General features: G+C 38.3%; 2 protein-coding genes across 3 annotated transcripts; one reads left to right on the top strand and one right to left on the bottom strand.

Annotated features, from left to right (window-relative positions):
• Positions 1-1,305: 1,305 nt before the first annotated feature.
• vtg2 (vitellogenin 2) lies at positions 1,306-11,048 on the bottom strand. Its single transcript, XM_039811657.1, has 34 exons — positions 10,954-11,048; positions 10,308-10,328; positions 10,024-10,175; positions 9,655-9,906; positions 9,402-9,563; positions 9,170-9,318; positions 8,906-9,062; positions 8,664-8,821; positions 8,414-8,579; positions 8,199-8,324; positions 7,891-8,109; positions 7,584-7,801; positions 7,390-7,487; positions 7,179-7,303; positions 6,756-6,857; positions 6,534-6,653; positions 6,249-6,435; positions 5,592-5,685; positions 5,313-5,498; positions 5,074-5,224; positions 4,789-4,990; positions 4,208-4,695; positions 4,072-4,116; positions 3,905-3,973; positions 3,605-3,811; positions 3,374-3,516; positions 3,087-3,225; positions 2,847-2,976; positions 2,571-2,754; positions 2,371-2,465; positions 2,184-2,278; positions 1,934-2,099; positions 1,624-1,785; positions 1,306-1,525 (listed from the first exon to the last, which is right to left on the bottom strand). Exons 1-34 carry the CDS (start codon positions 10,991-10,993, stop codon positions 1,413-1,415), a joined length of 5,121 nt encoding a protein of 1,706 aa, XP_039667591.1. The 5' UTR covers positions 10,994-11,048; the 3' UTR covers positions 1,306-1,412.
• A 5,945-nt stretch (positions 11,049-16,993) lies between these two features.
• Positions 16,994-26,054, top strand: ctbs (chitobiase, di-N-acetyl-). Of its 2 annotated transcripts, none has more exons than XM_039811115.1 (7): positions 16,994-17,217; positions 19,250-19,388; positions 19,884-20,092; positions 20,205-20,376; positions 20,476-20,573; positions 21,722-21,883; positions 25,573-26,054. In XM_039811115.1, exons 1-7 carry the CDS (start codon positions 17,107-17,109, stop codon positions 25,753-25,755), a joined length of 1,074 nt encoding a protein of 357 aa, XP_039667049.1. In that variant the 5' UTR covers positions 16,994-17,106; the 3' UTR covers positions 25,756-26,054. The 2 variants fall into 2 exon arrangements, with proteins under 2 accessions (XP_039667049.1, XP_039667048.1); XM_039811114.1 differs by having other exon boundaries at positions 16,997-17,217; positions 25,567-26,054.
• Positions 26,055-26,092: the final 38 nt, after the last annotated feature.

Below are 26,092 nucleotides of genomic sequence, written 5' to 3'. Positions count from 1 at the left end.
TATGCCCAAAGAACAAGCAGTAGGCCTACATGTAATATAATGAGTTTATGCAAATTCCTTTTAGCACCACCATTTGTTTTTTAAACAATTATATAATTAATATTATATATGCCAGGACCTGCAACTTTCATTTTTGGACATACTCAGGTATACTGTATGAATAATTATTTGACTGTGTCTGCAACTGCAACTGTGATTCTGAAGACCACCTTGTTTATTTGAAGGTGACGTGAGAAAGCGGGGCAGATGGAGTGATTGTCATTCGTCAAGAAATTTGTACGCCATAAACTTACATGAAACCACAAATTGACGTTTTTATGTTTCCATTTGTGTCTGATGTAACCAAGCAAGATACAATTGAGTGAGCTTTAGAGGTGCTGATAGAGCCAGGCTAGCTACTGTACTTCCCCCTGCTTCCAGTGTTTATGCTAAACTAGGCTAATCAACCCCCAGCTCTAGCTTCATACTTAAAAGAGTAGTTGGTAGTTTGGCACACTTCTTTACTTTCTTGCCTGGAATTAGATGAAAGGATAAATAACCACTCTCACGTCTGTACAGTAAATATGAAGCTACACCCAGCAGACGTTTAGCTATGTAGCTTAGCACAAAGACTAGAAATGTGGAAATAGCTAGCCTGACTGTCCAAAGGCAAAACAACCTACCAATACCTCTAAAGTTCACTGATTAACATGTTTGTTTATTCCCTACAAAAACCAAAGTGTAAAAATATAAAATGCTGTATGTCATTTTTACACTTCATTTTAAACTCAACTAACAAGCCGCGGAATCTTCATAACATACAGGGTAGCATGAGGCTATTACTACTTAGCTAACAGTCTGACTTCAGGGTTCTGTTTTGAATAAATGAATATACTTCACTGGACCTGAATTGATTTAAACACCAACCACTATCATCTCTTACAATGTTTGCTATTATATATATAACTATTATTTTCTATATACTCAAAATTTTTAATTTTGATTAAAAAATATGCACTTACACAATTATTATTTTCTCATCATATTTTGGACTCTTATATTCTCCTGGAGCCACATTCATACTTCACACTGTAGAGTTTTGTGACTTCTTGTGAACAAAGATTGTAAGAAATAATGTTTAGCATTGAAGAGATTGTGGGAAAAGAGGAACAGTATTTTGGATAGATTTGGGGTTGCTACAAGGTGATGAATTTGATTTAGCATTGATGAGCTTTCTTTTTCTATTTTTTGGTGTGTGGTAATGAATATAATGGATGAACAACCACTCAGTATACATTTTGCAAAAAATATTTTTTGGAAAGAAGACATGCTTCATCCGGTCTGCAATTTATTGAAATTTACAGTTCAAACAAAGTACTTCAAATACTTGTATGAAACAAAAAGTAAATAAAATATGACTGAAGACCATGAGATTAAGCGCACTGAGCAGCGCAGCGACAGGCCAGGTGGGCTTCTGCTGTTTCGATCAGGTCAATGCTCTTCTCATAGATGCTGCTCAGACCCTCATAGACGTTCAGGTTAGAATCTACAGAAATGGAGAAAGTAAAGCAGTTAGGTGCCATATAACATAAGATGTAGTATAATTCATTTTTATTAACCAGCCGGGATTTCTTGCAGACTCACTAGTGGGCAGGCAGTGGTAGCCAACAGTGGCAGTCGTTGTCCTCACAGGCATGCAGCCGGCCAGGCAACGCAGCACGGGCTCAACAGAGTAGCATTTGGACACTTGGCCATGGAGGATCACCTGCTTCTCCAGCTTCACAGATTCAAGCTTCATGTAACACTCTGGAAAAGGGTGAAAAATGAAGGTAAGCACTGTAATTATACATACGTATAGCAGTCTTTTATTAGTTTCTTTATATGCTTAATTTTATCATTCAGAGTATACATGTTATTTTAATAGGAAGGGTGAAGCAGGTACTGTTAGTATTACCAGAGGCATCCCGGCAGCTCTTTCCTGATAGAACCCAGGAATGAGCATAGCTGACTGCGTTCTTGGTCAGGCGTTTGTTGGGTGTGCGGTACTCCTGTCTGATTTCTCCGTCAGCCTTTCCACAGAGTCCACAGGTCTGTCCTCTCATCCAGTCCACAACTTTGACCTGGGAAAAAACAGTTCAGCGTTTGCTCCATTACCAGTATGGAGATTAATAAATACATTTAAGTAGTCCGAGTTTTTGTATCACCTTCAGCTCGTTCAGATCAATGTAGACCTCTTGGAGACCATGGCTGGGAGCATGGAGCGCAATACCCTCACCTTTCTGTCTGATCTGAATTTTGCCTGAAATGATTGCAAATATATATAAATGTTATTTTTAATTTTCAACGTTTGAATAATTGTAGCATGGTAAATTTAAATTTAAAAACAAAAACCTGTAGGATGCTGATATGGCAGGTTGTTGATAGGGATTTCTACTCCGTTAACCTTCACTATGATAACACTGCCCTTCGGATGCAGGTCCACATCACTGTTGAAAATCAATTGAAATACATGTATTACAGTTTTTTCTGGATTGTTTGTCTTTTGGGGGGACAATTCCTTCAATAAAGATATAAATACTTGCTGTTCATACATGTTTCCGATCTTCACATTGATCTTGTTCTGTTCCTCTGGTTGATCCCTCTTCAGCAGAACAATGAATTTAAGTTCCGGGGTACAATCCTGAGCCAAAACCTGGGAGCAAGAGTGGGGCATCTCGTTCTTGTATTTCCTGTTGTTGAATGTGATCACTGTGTCTTTGACCATGGAACACTCAGCTGGAGTAAAAAGAAAAAGATGAATCAGTAAGTTAGCTATTTAATGTTCAGTCTGACAATTCAGTAAAAGATGTTTATTTAAATGTTTGCACCTGCATGAGCCTTGGTGAGCATGTAGGAGATCTTGTCAGCCCAGTTGCTTTGGTAGGATCCTAACTCAGCAGCAGTGTCACCAATTGGCAGAGCAATAGGGAGAGCCACACCAAATATGTATAATGTCCTCTGTGATATAAAAATATAAAAAAAAAACGGTTGTGAAGTGTGTAGAAAATGGATGACAAAACATGATGCAGACATTTTCTGTGTGCAAATAATGGGCAATAAAAGTGCACCTTTGGTGTCTTCAGCACAACATTCAGGCTTGTCTCAGAAGCTGCAGCCACAGAAAGTCTGATCTGATTACGGACATTTTTTGCCTTTACCAGGCTTACTCCATATTCCTTAGCGTTGCAGGAAATGTACTGAGAGATCCTAGGTAGGCAACAAAGTAAAGGTTATTTAAGAAAAAATATTAATAATTATATGTTAGATAGGTGTGTTGGAAAATGAAAATGAAATCATGCCAAAAGAAAGTTCTACAGAATACCATTTTTGAAAACTGCTTAGTTTGTGACATTACCTTTTTGCATAGCGTATCATGCTCTTTGGAAGTTTGTCCCAGGCAACCTTAACACCGACTGCAGGGTCTTTACCCACAAGACCAGTCTCAGCCGTGATCTCAGTCTTGTATTGTTTGCACTCAATGCCCCAGGCAATCTTGGCCTAAGAGAAATTTAAATTAGAAGTAAAATCTCAAACATCACACATATGACTCACAACTGTTGCTAAATCACCAAATCTTAGTTTTTACCATCAGCTTGTGGTCGCTCAGCATCACACCATCGGCACAGATTCTCCAGTTGTCATTCTCAGCCAGGTTGGCAAAAATGACCTGAAGTCTGGCAGTTTCTCTGTCAAAGTAAGCTGTAATCTGGTATCCCTGAACCTTGTCATCAGTTCTCACAGCACGGATGAGAATAGTCACAATAGGAGCGAGAGCATTAGAGAGGTACTTGGCCTTAAAGTGAAAACCAGAGATTGATATTAATGAAAGTTTAGATTTTTCCCACCGAATACAAGAGACTGTACATGGCTTGGTCTGATGACTTACCTTATTGTAGATGGTCTCGAAGCTGTAGGCACTGCTCTTGCTGTTGGCACGGGCTGTGGAGAGGGCATGCTGCAAACAAAGAAACCATACATTAGCCTGCTCCAACATGATGTACACGATGTGGCTGTCTCATCAATCTTAATTATAATAATTAATTAATTAATTACCTGGTGGATGTGGTTCTTGATAAACTTCATTTCATACAGTTGTTGCTGCAATAGAAACATTTGTAGATTAGTTCTTTCACATATGTTTTTGAGTATACTGGTTTTTTTTACATGCTCTGTGGTAAAGCTGTCTCACCTTGGACAATGATCTGGACCTGGAGGAGCTGGAGCTGGAGCTGGAGCTGGAGCTGGAGCTGGAGGAGGGGCTGCTGGACATGAGAGAAGACTGGCTGCTTGAAGCACTGCTGGAGCGTGCGCTGGAGGAGCTGCTCAGTCTCTTTGATGCCTTGCCAACTGCCTTGCTCTTGGAGCGAGAGGAGGAGCTGGAGGAGGATCTGGAGGAGGAGCTGGAGGAGGATCTGGAGGAGGAGCTGGAGGAGGAGCTGGAGGAGGACTTGGATGATGCAGAGGAGGAGCTGCTGGAGCGGGAGCTGCTGGAGCTGGAGGATGCTGCTGTGCTGTTCTTCAGACCAGGAACCAGGATTTTCTTGAGTTTCATCAGGACGTTTTTGTCCTCAATTATTTCCTCTTCCTCGCTCAGGTTAATCACTTTGAGGATCTTTTCTACTGCCCTATCTCCAACCTGAACCTCAATTTCAATCTTCTCGACGACTGTTCCGGCAGCTGCAACCAAATAAATAAGTAGATATCTTACTTTTTAGCAACTTCTTACAAAATTACTTATATTAGTAATTTAATGTCATCCATTTCACTTGCCTGGAGCAACCTCAACAACGACCGCATGTTTTCCAATTATGATGTAGAGTGGGCAGTTTTTGATGAAGGCTGCGTTGCGAGATTCAATCTCAGTGCATGCCTTGATTCCAAAGGTTTCGATTACAGCACACATTTTCTTTTCAAAGGCCTTGGGGACAATTCTACTTGGCAAGTCAACAGGAAGGATTTCAGATGACGCTGACTGTAAAAGCACAACAGAGGTCACCACATTAATTTGATGCGGGTTAATGTTTGTGTTGGAACATGTAATTGAATCAAACTCACCATATCATCAGCCAGAGAGGATGCTATCCTTGAAATCTTTGAAGAAAAGGTTTCCCTTGATGTCTGTGCTGCAACTTCAGCTGGAACCACTGGTGTGATTTTGGCAGCTGCAAGGTCTTCCACATTTCTTGCAACAGCAAAAGTATCAACACTGTTGGAGGAAGGAAAAATTGTTTTAAGAAAACAGAATTTCAAAACTGGGTGATAAATTACACTTGGTGATGAGGAAAAGTACATACAATACAGTTGCAATCTTATCGATGCCCTGAACAGGCAGGAACTGCAGCTTGAAGTTCCCCTTAATCATGTTAATTCTTGCTTCCATCTTTGCAGGAACAGTTGTGTGAACTCTGGCTTTTGACATCAGGGTAGCCTGGACGAAAGCAGTATTCACTCCCATAACTGCGTAGGTATGCATGGACACACTGCAAGGGACAGAAACATTTTTAGTAAGATTTTCCTAAGAAACTTTGTTTTAAACTGATGAGAAGAATCTTAATAAGCTGCACCTAGATTACCTTGAAGTAATGGCAGCCTTGATGTTGATGTCAGACTTCAGAAGCTGGGCAGCATTGAAGTCCGCAGGCAGAGGTGGTGTCACAGTGGCTTGGACTGTGAAAAATAACATTTTCACTATCTGTATAAATAATTTCCTCAAACCAGCAACAGTTAAAGGTATAATATGTAAGATTTTCCTAAAACAAACAGATTAATACAAAAGTCATCTCTCAATCATCACTTATGATCCACAAGAAGTTTGTGGTGGATTCTGTATCTGCAGAGAACCTGCCCTCTGCATCAGCAAAACGCCTTTTGGCCCCACGTGGGTGTGTAACCCCTGCCAATAACAGCGTCCGCTGTACCCCTCGGCGTCTCATACCGCCTAACAGATTTTTTGATACACAAACGGAAACTGACAGGATGAAGCTCTGCATCCTCTCATAATCCGGCAATGTGACACCTTCCTTCAGAAGTGTGGGTTTGTTTATTTGTGCTTAGAACATAACCACCATGAAACAATTGTTTGGCGATTCCTCTCTTCATTATCTCTCTCTCTCTCTCTCTCTCTCTCTCTCTCACTTGCTGACTCTGAGTCAGGGGGAGGGGCCAGCTTTAAACACTATGTTTACAGAACAGTATATATTTTACCTTTAAGCTCCACAAGTGCAACTTACGGTCAACAGAGGCAGCAGCCACAGCAGCAGTATAGAAACTGAGCTCCATAGGCAGACCAACGGTGGTGGGAAAGATGCGACGAACTTCAGCAACCAGCATTGGTTTTGTGAAATGAAATGCGAACCCAGACATCACAGCATTCAAAGCATTCCTGCCATAAGTGTGGATTGCTGGTCCTCTGGAAAGCTGTAAACACAAAATTGCTCATAGGACATCAGATATTCAGTTCATAACCATTGATTACTTAGCAAGTAGTAGACTAGTTACAGTAGAATATGCCCTACCTCAATAATCTGATCAATAATGGCTTTGTCAATGTTGGCAAATGCGATTTCCTGTCCAAAGAATTTCACATACACAGAGGCCAGAGGCTGGCTGGAAGGATGAGCCCTCCACTCAGAAAGCTGTGCAAAAAAAGAAAACAGTTAATAAACTTTATATGTGTTTTGATTACATAATTCCTTTTTAAAATATATACATATATTATCATCATCTCTTTAACTTACAGCCTTTATAATTTGTTTCATCTTCGTCATCCTGTCAGCATTCTCTGGAGACTTTTGTATTTTCAGAAGGGCCTCCTGCATTCCCTCAGTTCTTACTCCAAGCTGAAAAAAAGGAAAATTATTTGATGGGTTGGTATTTTAAAAATTATTACAAAAAATATAATGTGCAAGGTGAATATAGCCAAAATAATGAAGCTTGTTGACAGAAAATTTGAATCTGTTATGTTAAAGTTAGGATTCATGACATTGGTAAACAGCCTGAGATGTAGACATTAATTCCAAAGGCTAGCTAAATTTCCTTTTTGCTGTTATGATTTGACACATTTGCATTGTGCAAAGGTGTATAAGATGGGAGTGGCATATGCCATATATATTAGAGCCTTTGGTTCTGTTAATTAGCTATGTAAGACATGATTGTCATACCTCAAGGACATCAGCATAAGCTCCTGCAAAGTAGGTGCGAGCTTTGGCCACAATGGTTCTTGGAAAAAGAGTTGCAGCATTGTTAACATAGAAGGCGCTAGCAGCAGCACCCATCATCAAGGGGTCTGTAGGGCAAAATATGAGAACCATCAAAACCCATGTTTTAATCTAAAAACTTTGATGACAAATTATTATCCTGTTGTGCTCTTACTGTGGTAGGTATCTAAATAGAAAGTTCTGCTGAAGCGATAGCTCATTCTGTCAAATTTGGGGCTAAGGAGCTTCACAGCAACGTTACATGCAGCAGCACTGAAAGTAGACAATAAAATATATGCAATTATTTGTGCTGACATGTTTAAATAGCAAACCAAATACTGCAAAATGAAATATTATGTAAGTTCTTACACAGAGGCAAAATCAGGAGCGGTGTTCTTGGTCATGGCTTTCATGTAGGAGTAGACAAAGCTAACAATCTGCAGATTATTTTCTTTCAAGAGGACATTGGCGAGAGTAGTCACCAGACCCATTGGCAGCTTGGTCTCAAACATTACGATAGCAGCAACCATTCGTAGCTCTGGGTGGAGACCGTTCTCCATGAACAGCTGAACAGCCATTTCCTGGATCTAATTCACAAAGATGAATGTTATAAATAAAACATGTCTTAAGTGTATTCATTCTTAGTAATGGAAGGAATCGCAAAATGTAGTCTCACCATCTTGGGCTCCTTCTTAGCAATGTTCCTCAGGGCCAAAACAGCATCAATGTGAACTCTGTGTGGCAGGCCAGCAGCAGCACTTCCAAAGCCAGGCAGGAGCTTCATGATTGGCTTCAGGCTGGCAGGATGTCCAGCATTACCCAGGACTTTGAGAGTGATAATGACCTCCTCAATTTCACCTCTGGCAACAGCCTGAATAACAAGTTCATGGATGGGCTGTGGGAGCAACAGAAAAAACATTTGTGTCCCTGATGTTATAACTTAATTTGAGTTATATAAAACATGTTAAAAAAAAAGATACATACCCTCACTAGCTCAGCTGGGCAAGTTGGGTCCTCTGCACAGTATTTAGCAACCAGGGTGCCGTAGCCCAGCATGACAATCTCACGCAGAACTGGGTTTTCTTGTATCTTGGGGTTCATGGCCAGGTCCTGAGGAGTGATGAAAATAAAGAACTGATTATGCGTCCCAGTTCCCACATCATTACAAATATTTAAGAAAACTTTTAACATTGACTTGCCTCGGCAAGCTTGATAACCTCCAGGTCGGCTGTCACCATTTGGACAGATGCCAGAAATGCTTGAGCAGCTTCGGCAATACTCAACTCCCCAGCGAGGAACTTCTCCTTGAAGAACTTTAAAGCAGCAAGAGTACCAATGGCAGGGACAGCATTTAGGATCCAGTGCCTGGGAAAGAGAAATATTATATTATTATAATATCCATGTCATGTTTCTTTCTTGGCTCTTCTCTGAACTGAAAGTCACAGTTACCTGTATTCGGCTTTAGCTTTGAACCGAGTCCAGAGGGCCTCAATACTCTCAAATCTGGCCACACGTAGCAGCTGGATGAGCTCAATGAATTTCAGAGGGGCATCTTCGTGGACCATGGCCACATTGGAAGTCACCAGGTGGTTTAGAATCTCAACAATCTGTCAGTAAACAAAACATTTCCCATCTTAAAATTTGCTGCCACAGGATGAATTCTAAAAACAAATGAATATTTCCTGAAGTACCTGTGCCTCGGCATTGCTGATCTTCAGAAGCTGGATGGGTATCTGGAGAAGCTCGGTGTCAAACTCGTACTGCAGGGATCCACGGTGAACATATGGAACATCATCTCTGATGTGTTCCACTGCGGCCGTCGCGATCTCAATGAAGGTCAGGATTTGCCTGTGATTATACATCAGCACTAAATCAATGTGCAGTGAAATTTTGTGCAGAGTATAGCACTGACCGACACTGTTATTGCACTCTTCTTTTTCATTTAAACCACATACTTAGCCTCCATCTGGGCAGCGCCATTCATGATGTTGAAAGGTGAGAACTGGATGAGCTCTGTACCAGTTGCCTCCAAGATCAAAGAACCTGTGGCTGCTGGCTTCATGATGTAGCTAAAAGCAGCGGCTCCGTTCAGGCTCTTTCCTCTCTGCATTGACAAGACCCACAATATTGTCAGACCAGCAGTTTACTGTATTAGAGAGTATGAAGTGAGAGGAAAATTGCACTTACAGCCTCACACTCAGCGCATGTTTCTGTGTAAGCCAAGCCGATGTCCTTAATGATTCTCTCCTGGCAATGGTTCAGGTCCTTAGTCTTGGACAACAGGATGCGGTCAGCCTTTGCGTCCTCACTGATGATGTAGTGGGTTTTGCACACACCCTGTACTCCAGGCTAGTTCACACAAATCCAAACACAGTTTGTCAGTTTTTAAATCAATGTGGCATTTTCTGGGTGGAACTCTATGAAAATTAGTTATTTGTACCTCTTGCAGCTCATACACATTCTGAGTCTTCTTGATATTCAGCTGGAAGATGTTGAGGATTCCTCTGAAGACATTCAGCACAGTTTCAGAGACGCCAGCGGGTGCAAACACTTTGCCGACAACACCATTCGCATACTCAAACTTGATGGGTGTCAAGAGCTGAGCAACCAGGGCTGAAGTGAGCTTGGTGGCTGGGATGAAAGCATCTTTGGGCCAGATGTCACTGTACTCAAAGATTTCCGGGTCTACAAGCTGTAAGGAGGAGTGACAGTTTGAATGAGTTGAACACTTGATAGTTTATAAGCAACTTAGAAAATCTTTATTCTAGTTCACTGACTAACCCTAACCCTAGTTATTTATGTTATTTACCTTCAGCACAAAGGTGTTGGCACTTGCAGCACTGATTAAAACTTTGCTGATGACTTTCACTCCGGCGCGTGCCAGACCCTCCTCAGGAAGGCCGCCCATAACAAAGGCCTCATATTTGTAGACGTAGGACTTTCCAGTGGCAAACTCTGGAGCTGCAATAATATATAAGAAAACAAACTAGGGAATGAATTTGCATTTCAATAAAATGTTGAAACTGAGAATCAGAAACGTTCTATATTAACACACCAGAATTACATTTTTAACGTAATAGCATAACAACTTACCAAAGTTGACCTGGTTACCCGCTACAAAATAGAAAAAAAGGTTATTTATTTATAAAATAAGAATAAAATGTTATTTTATGTAAATTAAATAATAATTAAAAAGGTAATTGATCATCTTTAAAAGGTGGTTTCATATTAGTAAGTTATCATTAAATGAAAATACAACGTCTGTGGGGTCCTCTGGTGTCAGGGCTAATTGTGAAATTGAAATTGAAATTAAAATTGAAATTGTGAATTTAAATGTAATTGATAATGAAAGAGTATATAAAAACAATTCTAGTGAGTGATTATAGATCAGAAACTGTTTGAAGCTACATATAGAATATATCAAACTGAAACTAATCTCTAATCTAAATATATTGCTATATTCCTCTATTTTGATGTATTAACCTACAAGCATGTTGATAAAACTAAATAACTCCATGTCTATTTTTCTGCTCTAGCATATCAACAAAATTACACTGTCAGCAAGTGCAGTTTCTTATTTTTGTCATAATAAACACAATGTCAGTGGATAATTGTTGCCATTAACTCATCTACATGTCTATTATCTCATTATACAGAAAAACTACATTTTCAGAACTTTCATTTAATTTAAAGTTAAACATAAGTTGATTTAGTTTAAAATGCATAAAGAAATACTTACCAGCAAAGGCCACAGTGAAGGCTAGCACAAGCACCCTCATGACTGGTGATAGTGGACAACTGCAACCAGGGGCTTCCTTATAGCCAGTTTTTGCTGGCTGTGTTCCCATTAAAATGTATCATTAACTAAATATCAGCTTTCATTGTCATTGATGTTACCATGCCCTGACCCTACAGATTAGACGAACGGAGTAAAACACGAAGGAAAATGTCACAGACAGGGTCGTATTCAGGGTTTTAAAATTAGTGAGTTCCTGATTTTTAACTGGACTGTGGGACGAGCAAGATTCGTACCAAAATGTGTGTGTGTGTGTGTATGTGTGTTCATACCTACATCACACATCATGGTCTTTCTGAGCTCCTCGGTTCTCCTCTCTGGTCATTCATTTATATTTCAGTTTAGACAGAAAAGGGATAAGAAGTGTGCTAAAAAGAAATTAAAGAAATAATGTTTTCAAGTCTGTGACATAGCCTATTCTACACATGGCTATATGGCCTATATACTATAGACATAAGACATAATACAGTATAGTAAAAGGTGTCAGCTAACATTACAATAACATCAGCACAAATACAACTGAAAAGCTTATGCCATTGCCAGGGGAAATACATATAGATCAGCAATGAAGCCATCCAACAACACCATAAATTGTTCACATTTGCCATTATACAACATTATGAGACCACAGAAGAGTACAATGACACAGTTTTCATGCCTTTAACATTGGAAGAGGTTCTGATATTATCTAAATAATGGTCAAGCTCATTTTTAAATGCAGCAAAGGAAAGTTCAGAGTTTCTAAACCTGCATTTACGAATAAGGAATTTGGCAAGAAGAAAAATAAGATTTATAATTAAGCAAAGATTAACCTCCTCCTTTCTGAAATCATAGAAACCAAGAATCACATTTTTATAGTTGTGATCGCCCGCTGGCTCTGGTGTGGGCTCGGAAAATGTGTCTGCACCAGGGTTAGAGCGTTCTACAAATATTGCCATCCTCTACAGTAAAGGAAGATAAACATTATAGGCTACTCTTGTCCCGAGTAATCCTTCCTCCTGCACGTACACATCCGAATATCCCTTGCTAGCTGAAGCTAACAATATGACAGTTCACTTTTACTGTCTATTTGTGCTATGAACAGCACACCTCACTAAGAAAATAGGCAGGACATGGCTCGAGCAGCGTGGCGAGCCGTGCTTGCGGGCTTTGTGACCTTTTTACATGGGTGCCAAAATGAAAAGCAGGTTTGACATAACAAGTTATCTTAACCTGACTTTTGGCTTTCCTGACAAAACATCCCAATGTCCAAAATCCACACATGTTATCTAATCCAATAGTCTTTCAATAAAATGTCACTGTGTTGTGACCTGCAATTTTATCAGTTCAACCGTTGACTCTCCAAATAACTCTCCAACATTTTTTTTTAGCCTATTTAACTTTTATCCTCACAATGTTCTAAAAAATCAAAACGCATCAAAATCAAGTCAAGAAGCCTTTCTTTCTATTTAATTCAATTCAATTTTATTTATAGTATCAAATCATAACAAGAGTTATCTCAAGACTTTACAGATAGAGTAGGTTCCGCCAACAGCAAGCATTTAGTGCAACAGTGGCGAGGAAAACCTCCTTTTAGGCAGAAACCTCGGACAGACCCAGGCTCTTGGCAGGCTGGCATCTGCTGGTGCTGGTTGGGACACAGAAACACTGATACAGATATAGAGAAATATGATTCACAATAATTATAGCAGTTGGTATGATGAACAGTGGCAATTATAAAGATAATAGATCTATGACTAGAAAAAATAGTATCAGTTCAGGGTGTAGCAGGGCCACGGCGGAAGCTCCAACCATGTTTAAGGTGCCACTCCAATCCAAGGAAAACTGCTCCAATCCAAGGAATAAGCTCCCCGGAGCTAAGTTAGTAACAAGCATTACTGGGACATGAAAGCACACAGATGGAAACAGAGGGGAGAGAGGAGCTCAGTGTGTCAAAGGAAGTCCCCCGGCAGTCTAAAACTATAACAGCATAACTAAGAGCTGGTCTAACGCAAGGGTTGGTAGATGAATCTGACGACTATGAAGAGAAGCAGAGAAGAGAAGGGGTGCCGTGTCTGTGGCTATACACCATCCCCTGCCAGTCTAGGCGAACGCTGCAACTCCTCACTCCTTAACTACAAGCTTTATCAAAGAGGAGAGTTTTAAGTTTACTCTTAAATGTGGAGACGGTGTCTGCCTCCTGAACCCAGTGGGAGCTGGGTCCACATGAGAGGAGCCTGATAGGTAAAGGCTCTAGCTCCCATTCTACTTTTAGGGGCCATCTACAAACAGAAATGCTTTTTGGTATAAACACAAAATTTGCATCGTTTTGGCCAATTGTCCAAATGAATCCTGTAAACGCACTGCCTGAAGACGCACTTTTTTGAAACCTGGTCCCAGGGTGAAAAAATTCGAAAACGCCGTCCTTGTGGCCTCGACCTCTAGCCTTCGACCTCTTATCCCGCGACGACGTCTCATAACAACAACAATTCACTATCGGTCCACACAAACAATTCTGGTTTCCTTGCACTAGCCATTTTCATCATCTTCTTCTTGTGTTTGGCTTCTTCTTCTACTGTCTATTTGTATACAGCGCGCAAGCTTTATGCGCATGCTCCGCTTCTTCTTCCCTGTTTTTGGTGAATTTCTGTAGCAGAAAGAGCGCCACCTATAGGCCTAGAATATGAAGTAGCGTGATGAGTCATTTACAAATGGATCTGTTTGGACGCAACTATTCTTGAAACGATGCCAGGGAAGACGGGGAAAGATCGTTTTGGTACGTGTGGACGTGGCCTTAGAGACTCTAGGAACCACAAGTAACTCTGCATTCTGGGAGCGCAGTGCTCTAGTGGGACAATAAGGTACTATGAGCTCTTTAAGATATGCTGGTGCCTGACCATTAAGAGCTTTGTAGGTCAGGAGAAGGATTTTAAATTAAATCCTGGATTTTACAGGAAGCCAATGCAGAGAAGCTGATACAGGAGAAATATAATTTCTTTTCTTAGTTCTTGTCAGTATACACGCTGCAGCATTCTGGTTCAGCTGGAGAGTCAAGGGATTTGTTTGAGCAGTGTATTTATCATCAAGTACTTTTTTTTTTTTTACCACAAATGTACTAACCAGTTTTCTAGAGTAATATTAGGGTTTCCCCCTTAAGTTCAGTACAATATATTTAAGTGTCTTAAAGCACATTGGCTACATTGGTGACATCACTGAGCCATGAAGGCTACCACATGGTCTGGATTGGTGAACTAAAACAGTATTCTGAAGCTTTGCTTAAATTAGCGCAAAGGAGAATGATATTTAATATGTAAGGGTATGGTTTTGTAGCAAAGTGCCATATGTATAATCAGATTGACAGTCGGTAACGTGTCCATGCAGCTGGGAATTAAATTTTAAAGGAAATACTCTCTTTGCTTCTTCCTGTTCATGGATCATTTAACAAGGCATCTCAACTACTGCTGGAGCACTGAATATGACAGACACTGTAGTGTGGTATTAATGTCTTTCTAAAAAGCATATTGGATTTCCTTAATGTTTTTACAAGGTAACAAACCTCAGTGTTGGGAAAGTTCACTTTCTACATGAAGTTCAAAGTTCAGTTCACAAATTTTAAAATGAACTTGTTCAGTTCATAGTTCTTACTTCAAAATTTTGAACTAAGTTCACAGTTCCAAAAATGAACTAGTTCATAGTTCTTTTTTCCCATGTTGCTTCAGTTCAATGTGCCGTTTCAGGCAAAGTTTGCACAGAAATGTAAGACTTTTCTCATCCTCACAACCTTTAACCTTAAAACTCGTTTAAATGATCATACGACGCCTCCTTGCTGCTTTGTCGCCTCCATGGTGCTTTTTGTTTTGATGACACATGCGGCGGTGCAACACTGGTGGCTGGTGTTGCCAGATTGGATGTTTTTTCTGCTACATATTAAGGCCTGTTTACGGTGTGTTTTAGCCAGGTTTTTGCCTGGAAGGCTCTATAGAAATCTGGCACCCTATTCAACAAAGTTAAACTGAGAGAGCGTGCTGTTCACAGACACCTGAATGAACGAGTTCACAGTAACGTTCATCAGGCAGTAATACAGTACGTTCAGTTCACATTCGCCCAAAATGTGAACGAGTTCATGAACTATCGTTGTTGAATGCATTCAGGCACAACACTGACAAACCTGTATAATGTTAAGCTACCTTTGATTATTACATTGGCCGATATTGGCCAATTTTAAAAGTCATCATTTGGTTAAAAAATATTGTGACGATGTGCCAATTCACATTGACATGACAACCTACACTGAAACCAGTCAATATTTACTCCATGTCCCTGGCATTCTAATTCTCTACACAAGTTTATATACATTTTCAATGAGAATTGAAATGCATTTTTTTAAACAACGTTTTGGTGGGGGTAGTACGGTGGCCGGGAAGTGCAATGCAACATTACAAAGAATGAAACACTTTTACAAAGCTCGAGACAAATTTACATTTTGGAAAACAAATTTACATTTTGGAAAACAAATTTACATTTTGGAAAACAAATTTACATTTTGGAAAACAAAATAACATTTTAGAAAACAAAATAACATTTTCGAAAACAAATTTACATTTTAGAAAACAAATTTACATTTTGGAAAACAAAATAACATTTTAGAAAACAAATTTACATTTTCGAAAACAAATTTACATTTTAGAAAACAAATTAACAAGATGCAAAACACTTTTACCAGTCCCGAAACAAATTTACAAATGACAGATTCTTCACGGAAAGGGAATGTACCACATACCGGAAGTGATGAGGTGTTGTTGGTGAGCGCAGTCAATTTGTGTTGTTGTGAGTGAGTATATGGCGTGAATGAAGTTTATGGTGACTTTACGTGGTGGGCGGTGTTTGGAGTTTTTATATGACGCGGACCTGACGGAAACATTGGAAAAACAGGGAGCGTATTGACAGCCGCGGCCGGATCGAAGCTACAGCAGGGGGCAGCTGAGTCCGTCTGCAGCTGCAGGACCTGGAGCTCACTGCCCATTCCTGGGAGCCAAAACCGACACCACGCAGCTGGAGACCCAGGCCGTATTGCGGGGCCGCTGGAGGGAAGGGAAGCCCGGAGAATCAGATCCAGGACTGAACGGAGCGGACTGTCACAGCCTGCTGAAGTTTAAATCACAGGTTTCCTAAAAGGAGTCTGGCGGGACTCGGACTGTGGACGACCAAACACGGAATTTAAAGTCTCGTTAAATAAATAAATACATGCAGAAATAAATGAATCATTAGTGGGGGAGTGAGCCTGGACATTTCAGTCTGTTTAAACTTCACTTTGAAGCAAAACCTCTTAGTTCAGAAGGGTGAAGTTTCCGTTGTACTCATATCTGTGAACTGATTATAATAAATATTCTTTGTATTAACACATTAATTAGTCTCTTTGTCTTTTTTTTTTTATAAAAAACTAGAACATCGCATGAGATTTTGACGATTTATAGTGATTTTATTTCCGTTAGACCTTTGCCTACATTGACGCTGATGCATTAAGGACGGCCCATAGACAGTATATAAGGGAGTGCCTCCCCTGTTCCAAGATGGCGGCTCTATTGACGCATTCGATCCATAACTGCCGTAGTCAAGGCGACATGTATACAACACCTCATCACTTCCGGTATGTGGTACATTCCCTTTCCGTGAAGAATCTGTCATTTGTAAATTTGTTTCGGGACTGGTAAAAGTGTTTTGCATCTTGTTAATTTGTTTTCTAAAATGTAAATTTGTTTTCTAAAATGTTATTTTGTTTTCCAAAATGTTATTTTGTTTTCCAAAATGTAAATTTGTTTTCTAAAATGTAAATTTGTTTTCTAAAATGTTATTTTGTTTTCCAAAATGTAAATTTGTTTTCCAAAATGTAAATTTGTTTTCCAAAATGTAAAAGTGTTTCATTCTTTGTAATGTTGCATTGCACTTCCCGGCCACCGTAGGGTATCCTACTATTAACAACCTCGCGGTACGCTACCTGGATGAAGTTTGTACCTTGTGGGCCTCCATACAGAAGTAATTAGACTAACGTGATTTGTTTACTGCTCAAAGTCTGGCTGGTCCTACTTCATTGCGTTTAATCTTCGTCCTGCTTTAGAAATGTTCTGGTTTCATCTGTTTTTGTCATCGATCCTGGTGTGCCGGGCTACAGTGTGTCCGTGTGAGAGACCGGAGCTATGTCAGCAGATCCGCGAGGAGAGAGACTTTGAGGTAACGTTAGTAAAAAACGTCAGCTTGTTAAAAAGACGACAAAGCGACATAAGTCACCCAACGTGTTGTTGTTGAACCTCCACCTGCAGCATATTACTAATATAAGTATTTCAACATGTTCATCGCTTTAATGCTGCCGGTAATCAGTTAGGGATTATCATTTCGGAAAACAGGGTCATTATTGCAAATTAGCCTACTTGACAGGTGAATTTCAAGAATAATAGAACTGAAAATGTGAATCTATTCACGTTAAAACTCCCCTGAACACGTAGTATTAAAGTATTTTACTTTGATGTAGCATATGGCTATTAATTTTTTTTTTTACAGGATAATTCAAACTTGCAAACTTCCACCAATTTTTTAGCATCCATACCTCCTATAATAGTTACAGAGCAGACTGAAAAAGTAAAAGAAAATATAAATAAAACATTTAGCTTTAAATGGACTTTCTGCAGGGTGCTATTTTACAATTATATCACAAACCTCTTACATATTGTTCATGACTTATAAAATTGGATCTTACAATGGAAGTCTATAAAATGTTATGCTTTGGATAGTGAGCAATGCATTAAACGGGCATCTTCGACTACAAAATCCCCAAGACCTTGAATTCATCGCAGTCTAGGCGTACATAAACTAATTGAAAAATTAAAAATGTGAGCTCTAGTTTTTGTTATAGGAACTGACTAAAACATCCACACCCATTTCATGACAGAGGACTTTAAAAGTTAACGGGAAAAGGAGCTATATTAACACTATATATAGTATGTATGTATGTATGTATGTATGGGCTGGCAATAAGTAAAATTTGCTCAACGTTTCTACTGTTGTTTCTATTGTAACTTTCAAATTGGGACTGCTGTTCCTCTTTTTAGCCATGCAGCCTTGTCTGTGTTTGTTTTATGGTCATGTGATATTTGACAAGGTTCCCTTTTTTGGGCAAATTTGGCCTCTTGGACTTGAGACTCATGTTGCCTTAATTCTCACATATCATAGTGGTAATTTAAAGACCTCTTTTGTAGCTGTACAATCGTTCATCTTTAATATTTTATACTTGACAAATACTTGTAATAGACCCTTCTCACAGGAGACAATTTGATTTGACAAACACTGTCACTCACTGGTATGGCTTACTCTTACTTACTCTTACATGGAGCTTTGAAGCAACAAAATCCTTTTTCAGGAATTATGTGGTATTGTTGTTTAGTTTGTAAAATGTACGTGGTACATTATTTTTCACATATATAAAGTGAAACATTAAGCACTCAATTTTCTTCACAGGGTAAATGCCCAGACATCTTCTTTATGCTGCTACTCTAACACAAAAGTAAATTGTATTGTATAGTATTTTGATCAGGTTTTTTTTTTTTCACTATGGAACCCTGTTTCCAAATGCTGGGTCAGCTGAATGCGTGTCTGTAGTAACCAAAGAATAATGGCACAGGGTGTCAATGATGAATTGATTAGAACAATACTGACCTAACTCTGGTGAAAGGGATGTGATTAGGCTAGATGTAAAATCAGTCTTTCTGTTCCATATTCAGATTTCATATGCCATCAGTAAAAAAGATGGTCAGTCACCAGAGAGCCATTTTCAACCATGAACTAATTATTTTAGCCCACTATCAAGTACCAAGCATCCCTTGCATTTTTACTGTCAGGCCTTGTCAGACTATAGCATTAAGAAATCAGTTTGGGTAGCCTCTGGTAACTTATCATGGACATTTTACATCTTTGACTCATTAAAACAATAATCAATAAATGAGCTGATCATGAAAATAATGGCTAACTGTAGTCAGTCTCTTCATTCCTGCTTTATTTGTAACAATTTTCAGGATGTAAGTTATTGTTATTTTAGTAGGATAAAGATAAATTAGACTGAAAAAATATACATTAAATTACATATTTCCTTTTTGGGGGATGTATTAATAAATTAACAAATTGATGAAAAACAATTGTGGGACATTAACAGAGTATGAATAGGAGCAGTTACCCTTATAGTCATATGTCTGTGTGGTCTCTGTGTTTTTAGGTGTTTGTGTTTGATGTGGGTGGAAAGACATGGAAGTCTTACAACTGGAGCATGGTGACGACAGTGGCAACGTTTGGAAAATATGATGCTGAGCTCATGTGTTACGCTCACGCAAAAGGAGCACGAGTTGTACTTAAAGGTAGGATAACTTTATTCACTATGGAATGAAATGATTTGTAGGCCCCATTCTGACCTGGTTTTAAAAATGGATCTGAGTGATTGGATCACAAGTGGACAGCTCTAGCTACGTGTGTTCCCACCTGTCTGTAGAATGTGTCTCCAAATGCATCCTGAGTGACCACTTGTGGTCGGACTTCCCGACTCTATGTGCAAATAAACACGTATATCCTTCCCATTTGCATATAGACTGTGTGTGTGTGTGTGTGTGTGTGTGTGTGTGTGTGTGTGTGTGTGTGTGTGTGTGTGTGTGTGTGTGTGTGGGGGGGGGAATAAAAAAAAAAATGATTGTTTATATTGCTAATGTTATTAGCATGGAAAGCTTCTTTTTTTAAACCATTTCCTGCCATATTTGATAAATTCTGTTGCTACTTTTTGCTCCTGCTGTCAACAGTTCATTGACCCATTGTCCTCTGAATTATGTCCATCTCCCTTTTTTGCGTGTTGGTGGGGAAAGGTGACGTTCACCTCTCCTACATTGTGAATCAACATAACAGGACGGCGTGGATAACCAAGAAGGTCAACTTGGCCAAGAGTCAATTTATGGATGGGATCAACATAGACATCGAACAAGCAGTAGACGAAGGCTCGCCAGAGTATTATGCTTTGACAGACCTGGTCAAAGAGACCACTGAGACCTTCCACAGGGAGATCCCAGGTTCCCAGGTAAACGCAATGTTTTCACAAAGGTTCTCAAATAAATAAATGAATGAAGTCCTATTAGCCTTCCCTAACCTGTCTGGTCTCAGTGTTATATTTATGTTAACCCGATCTCAAGGTCTCGTTTGACGTTGCCTGGTCACCAAATTGTATTGACAAGCGCTGCTATGATTACGCTACCATCGCTGAATCCTGCGACCTGCTGTTTGTGATGTCCTATGATGAACAGAGCCAGATCACGGGGGACTGTATTGCAATGGCAAATGCCCCACTCTCTCAAACACTGAATGGTTTGTTGTCCAGTTTAGTAATGAATGAGAATAAATCAGCTTGTTGATGCAGAACTACTCATCACCACTATATGAAATGCCTGTTACCTTTCTCTTAAGGTTATGCCCAATTTTTGAGTCTGAAGATCGATCCAAAGAAGCTAGTGATGGGAGTGCCATGGTACGGCTATGACTACCCATGTCTCAACTTTTCCCAGGTAAGATATATTGATTTAGAAGATATACAGTCCAAATGTTGGTTGTTGAGTGTTTTTTAAGTCTGGCAATCTATATTTTTTAGCCATGGTCCATAGAGAATGAATCACACTGACTTTTCCTTTAGCGCCACAAGCAGGTTGACACTTGTGGTTTTACGTGAAATATCTTAACCATTAGATGGAGTGCAGTGAGATTTGGCACAGACTTTCATGTTTCATGATATTAACAAGTATGGTGATCCTTTTTAACTTTTTTATTTAGCACCACCTATTGATCTCAAAATTCCATCTGTCCAATACTACTAATGACATTCCCTTCAGCTTCATGTTGGCATTGTCATTGTGAGCATGTTAGCATCATTGATGTAGTTAGCATTTAGTTCACAGCATGTCTGTGCAGCCTCACAGTTCCCCCTTAGTATACATAGCTGTAGAGTCTTGTCTTGTCCTTTTTATTGTCAACAAATACCATAAAAAGACTGAAACTAACAATGAATTGATTCTAATAATAAGAATTGCCTGTGTAGCCAAACATCAATGTTGCACTGGGTGACGTACTTTCATTACCATGAATGGTTTATTTTGAGTCAATCCCACATTTACCATACTTCTGCTGTAACAACCCGCTGGAGCAATAACTGTGTATTAATCCACAGCTCAAAATAGTCCCAGATGATGCATTATTTACCACTGTTTTTGTAATGTATAGTTCCCAGTCGATGCCTTTAGTAGAAACAAATGGCTGAGAGTTAGAGACAGGGTAGGGAAGTCAGAAAGTATTGAGAGACAGACTAAGATAGTGTGTTGGTACATTTATGGGATTTATTGTCAATAAGGGGAAAAAAAATAACACCAGCCTTATGGTTTAATACATAATGTAAAGCACTTTAAATTGCCTTTTGTGTATGAAATACAGTATGATATACAAAAGCTGTATACAGCTGAAGTATTAAACTCTTTTAGTCTTTTCCCCGTGATTCATGATCTTTCTTAAGGTTTTTTTTTTTTTAACATCCCGGGAAATGTTGTTGAAGGCAAACATGCTACTGCTATAATTTATTTACACTTTACAATTGTGGCAGTATATCGTAAGTTGTTAAGTCTGAAATGTAAACACAGATATCCCTTAAGATCTTTTCCCATTACAGGAGGGAGTATGTTTTATAATCAAAGTTCCTTTCCGTGGAGCCCCCTGCAGTGATGCAGCTGGAACACAGAAAACCTACAAGTGGATCATGAAGCAGGTCAACAGCTCATTGTCTGGCAGGCTCTGGGACGACAAGCAGCAAGCTCCTTACTTCAATTACAAGGTATGTTCTCTTTATTATATTGTTTAAGTCTTGATTCTGCTTTAATTTGCTAACTGTGTTTGGGTTAGATGTTTTATTTGTTAGCAAAGTGGGCACCTATTTCATGGATTATTTGTCTTTTGCCAAGTTTGAGCTTGACTGACTTCACCTCTTCTAGTCCTGATAAATTAAGACTTGACAAATCAGGCAGGCATTTCAGGCAAAGTTTATCCAGAGTCCCGGCATCCACCCAAGCTGCCACAGCGTCAGTTCCCAAACAAAACAAATCACCCCTTCGAAACAGCCATAAAACATTCCTGCTGAATGCCTTCTTGTTGGCTTTTGAAGTCTTCTCACATTACACCAAGATGTGAACTGTGTCATTGGTTCCCATTTTATTGTCTATCTATTAAAACGTATTAAAAGTTGATCAATCAATTTAGCACAGGCAATTTAGACAATTAAGGACCTTAAAAATTATTTTAGTCTTAAACGCCATTTTCTTTCATGACTGTTAATGACATACTATACTATGACTTTTTATGAAATACTATGACTTTTTTGATATACTTTGACTTATTTCATGACTTTTTTGTGACCTACTATATTATGACTTTTTCATTACTTTGTTGACATACTGTAGTATGACTTTTTCATATTTTTTGTTAAATACTATTCTATGACTTTTTATGACTAAACTATGACTTGTTCATAGTTTTTCATGACTTTTTTATGAAATACTATACCATGACTTTTTTTTGACATACTATACTATGACTTTTTCATGACATACTATACTTTGACTTTTTCATAGTATTTTATTACATACTATACTTTTACTTTTTATGACATACTATACTATATTTGTCATAGTTTTTTATGACATAATATTCTATAAGTTTTCGACATACTATACTATGAATTTTTTTTGACTTTTTTATGAAATACTATACCATGACTTTTTTTTGACATACTATACTATGACTTTTTCATGACATACTATACTTTGACTTTTTCATAGTATTTTATTACATACTATACTTTTACTTTTTATGACATACTATACTATATTTGTCATAGTTTTTTATGACATAATATTCTATAAGTTTTCGACATACTATACTATGAATTTTTTTTGACTTTTTTTGACATACTATACTATGACTTTTTTCGACATACTATAACTTTTTTTCAAAATTTTTGACTATGACCTTTTTTCGACGTGCTATACCATGACTTTTTTTCAGAATTTTTGACATCCTATACTATGACTTTTTTGACATAATATACTACAACGTTTTTGTGACCTACTATACTTTTACTATTCAAACCCTGTACCTTCTTGCTGTGAGGCAACAGTGCTAACCATTGGGCCATCATGCTGTTTTCCTATACTATGACTTTTTTTTTTTCAAAATGTTCGACATACTTTGACTTTTTTCAACCTACTATACTTTGTGGATTTGAACCCTGTACCTCCTTGCTGTGAGTCAACAGCGCTAACCATTGGGTCACCGTGCTGCTTTCGTACACTGTGTATTTTCTTCGACATCCTATACTATGACTTTTTTAGATGTACTATACCATGACTTTTTTTCAATATTCGATTTCGATTTCTTTATATATATATTATCATTATTTTTTTTTTTTTGTGACATACTATACTTTGTTGATTTGAACCCTGTACCTTCTTTCTGTGAGTCAACAGGGCTAACCACTAGACCACCATGCTGCTTTCCAATACAATGAATCTTTTTCGACATACTATACAATTACTTTTTTTTCAAAATTTTTGACATACTATACTAATAATATACTATACTATGACTTTTTTCGACATACTATACTATGACTGTTTTTCAACCTATACTTTGTGGATTTCAACCCTGTACCTTCTTGCTGTGAGTTTAGTTAACAGGGCTAACCATTGGGCTGCTTTCCTATACTATGTATTTTTTTCGACATACTATACTGTGTCATTTTTTTTTTTTGGTACTGTACTATTACTTTTTTTTCAAATTTGTCAACATACTACACTGACATTTTTGTGACATACTATACTTTGTGAATTTGAACCCTGTTCCTTCTTGCTGTGAGCCTACAGGGCTAACCACTGGGCCACTGTGCTGCTTTTCTATACTGAATTTTAAATAAATTTTATTCGACATACTATACAATGACTATTTTTCAAATTTGTCGACATACTATACTATGACTTTTTTTTTCAAAATATTCGATGTACTATACTATGACTTTTGGTCGACATAATATACTATGACTTTTTTTTTTTAAATACTATACCATTTTTGTGACCTACTATTTTTGTGACCTACTATACTTTGTGGATTCGAACCCTGTACTGTTCTAACCATTGGGCTACCATGCTGCTTTCAAATACTGTCTTTTTTTTTTTTTTACATTTTCAATATATTGTACTATGACTTTTTTTTCAAATTTTTGACATACTATACTTTGACTTTTTTCATGACATACTATACCATACTTTTTTATGACATTCTATACTATGACTTTTTTCATGACTTTTTATGACATACTATACTATGACTTTTTTATGACTTACTATGCTATGACTTTTTCATGACTTCTTTGTGACATACTATACTTTTACTTTTTTTATAACATAATATTCTATGACTTTTTATGACATACTATACTATGACTTTTTTATGACATACTATACGATGACTTTTTCATGACATACTATATGTAGAGTCTTTTAGGCCAATATGGTGGGATCAGGGGAGAACTTGCTCGGACGCGTGTTCTGCGTGCCAATAATCAATGTCCACAATTTGTCTGCATTTCGGTGCTGTGACCCATTTATTTTCGGTATAACGGCCTGCTTACCATCGCACAAGCATAGAGTCCATTTCATTTCATTTCTGGTTTAGTTTCCTTGTCAAACAACTGAAACACTGCCCAAACTGACACGCCTGACACGGTAAAAAGCTGTCTGCTTTCCCCGTTTTCCATACACCTGTGTACCTGTGGTTGATTAGCTTTATGCCTTCCCAAAGCAATGCTCCACCCAGTGCTCAAACATAAAACTGCACCTTGACATAACCAACATACTAGCCTATACAAACTAAGTGGTGAAATGGCTCCAACACTATAATATGCCTTTTTTCATGACTTTTTATGACATACTATATTTTTTCATAGTTTTTTATGACCTAGTATTCTATAACTTTTTATGACATACTATACTATGACTTTTTCATGACATACGATACAATGACTTTTTTTATGGCATACTATACTATGACTTTTTTCTTGTCTTTTTTTGACATACTGTGACTTTTTTTATGACACACTATTCTGTGACTTTTTCATGACATACTACTGTATACTATTACTTTTTTATGACATGTTAAGGATTATTTTACAACATGCTATACTTTGACTTTGTTTTACAGTTTTTCTCAATTGTTTACATACTTCTGAAAGCATACTTTATATTCTCTGAACTCTACACATAAATCCAAAAAGACATGCATAAAAGGCACACCACACATCTCTCAATAATGTTTCTAGCGGTTATGTATATTACTCTTCATAAAAAACCTTTCATTGCTTTATTCATTCTCTTGTGCTTTGTTGAACTTGAAGTTGCAATGAGGTCTTTAAAATGTATGGTCTCAAAAGGTATTACATTTAACTTCAGGATTCCTGTTTTTCCTCAGGACCAGAAAGGACAGATTCATCAGGTTTGGTATGATGACCCACAGAGTATTTGTCCCAAGGCAGAGTCGGTGAAATCTAAAGGTATGAGGGGCATTGGCATGTGGAATGGCAACATCTTGGACTACAGAGATGAAGCAGTCGCCAGGCAGCAGTCCGCAATGATGTGGAATGCACTCTTAGGATGCTAGCTGGGATACACTTGACACCGCTGCAGAAATTTACATCACCCCTCCTGTTTGTTGCTAAGTCAATATATCCCTTTGTAGCAGTAATGGGGTGTGGCTTCCCTCTGTTCAGGGATGCATACTTGCACTTCAGAGTTTATTGTGTTTTTTTATTGCTGTTGTCGTTGAATGTAGTTACATCTCAGACATTCCTCTGTGGAAACTGAAAAAGACAACCAAGACATCTTGTGATTGACCAATTTTAAACTTACTGAGATCTTTGCAGTTTTATGCTTTTCATAAATAAAACATTTTCTGATAAATCTGTAAATTATTGAAGTGATACATAACCAGTTAAACA

Source organism: Perca fluviatilis, chromosome 9 (genome assembly GCF_010015445.1).
Source record: "Perca fluviatilis chromosome 9, GENO_Pfluv_1.0, whole genome shotgun sequence".
NCBI lineage: Eukaryota > Metazoa > Chordata > Actinopteri > Perciformes > Percidae > Perca > Perca fluviatilis.
Note: the sequence above shows the minus strand (reverse complement) of the source record. Positions and strands in the feature narration are given on the sequence as shown.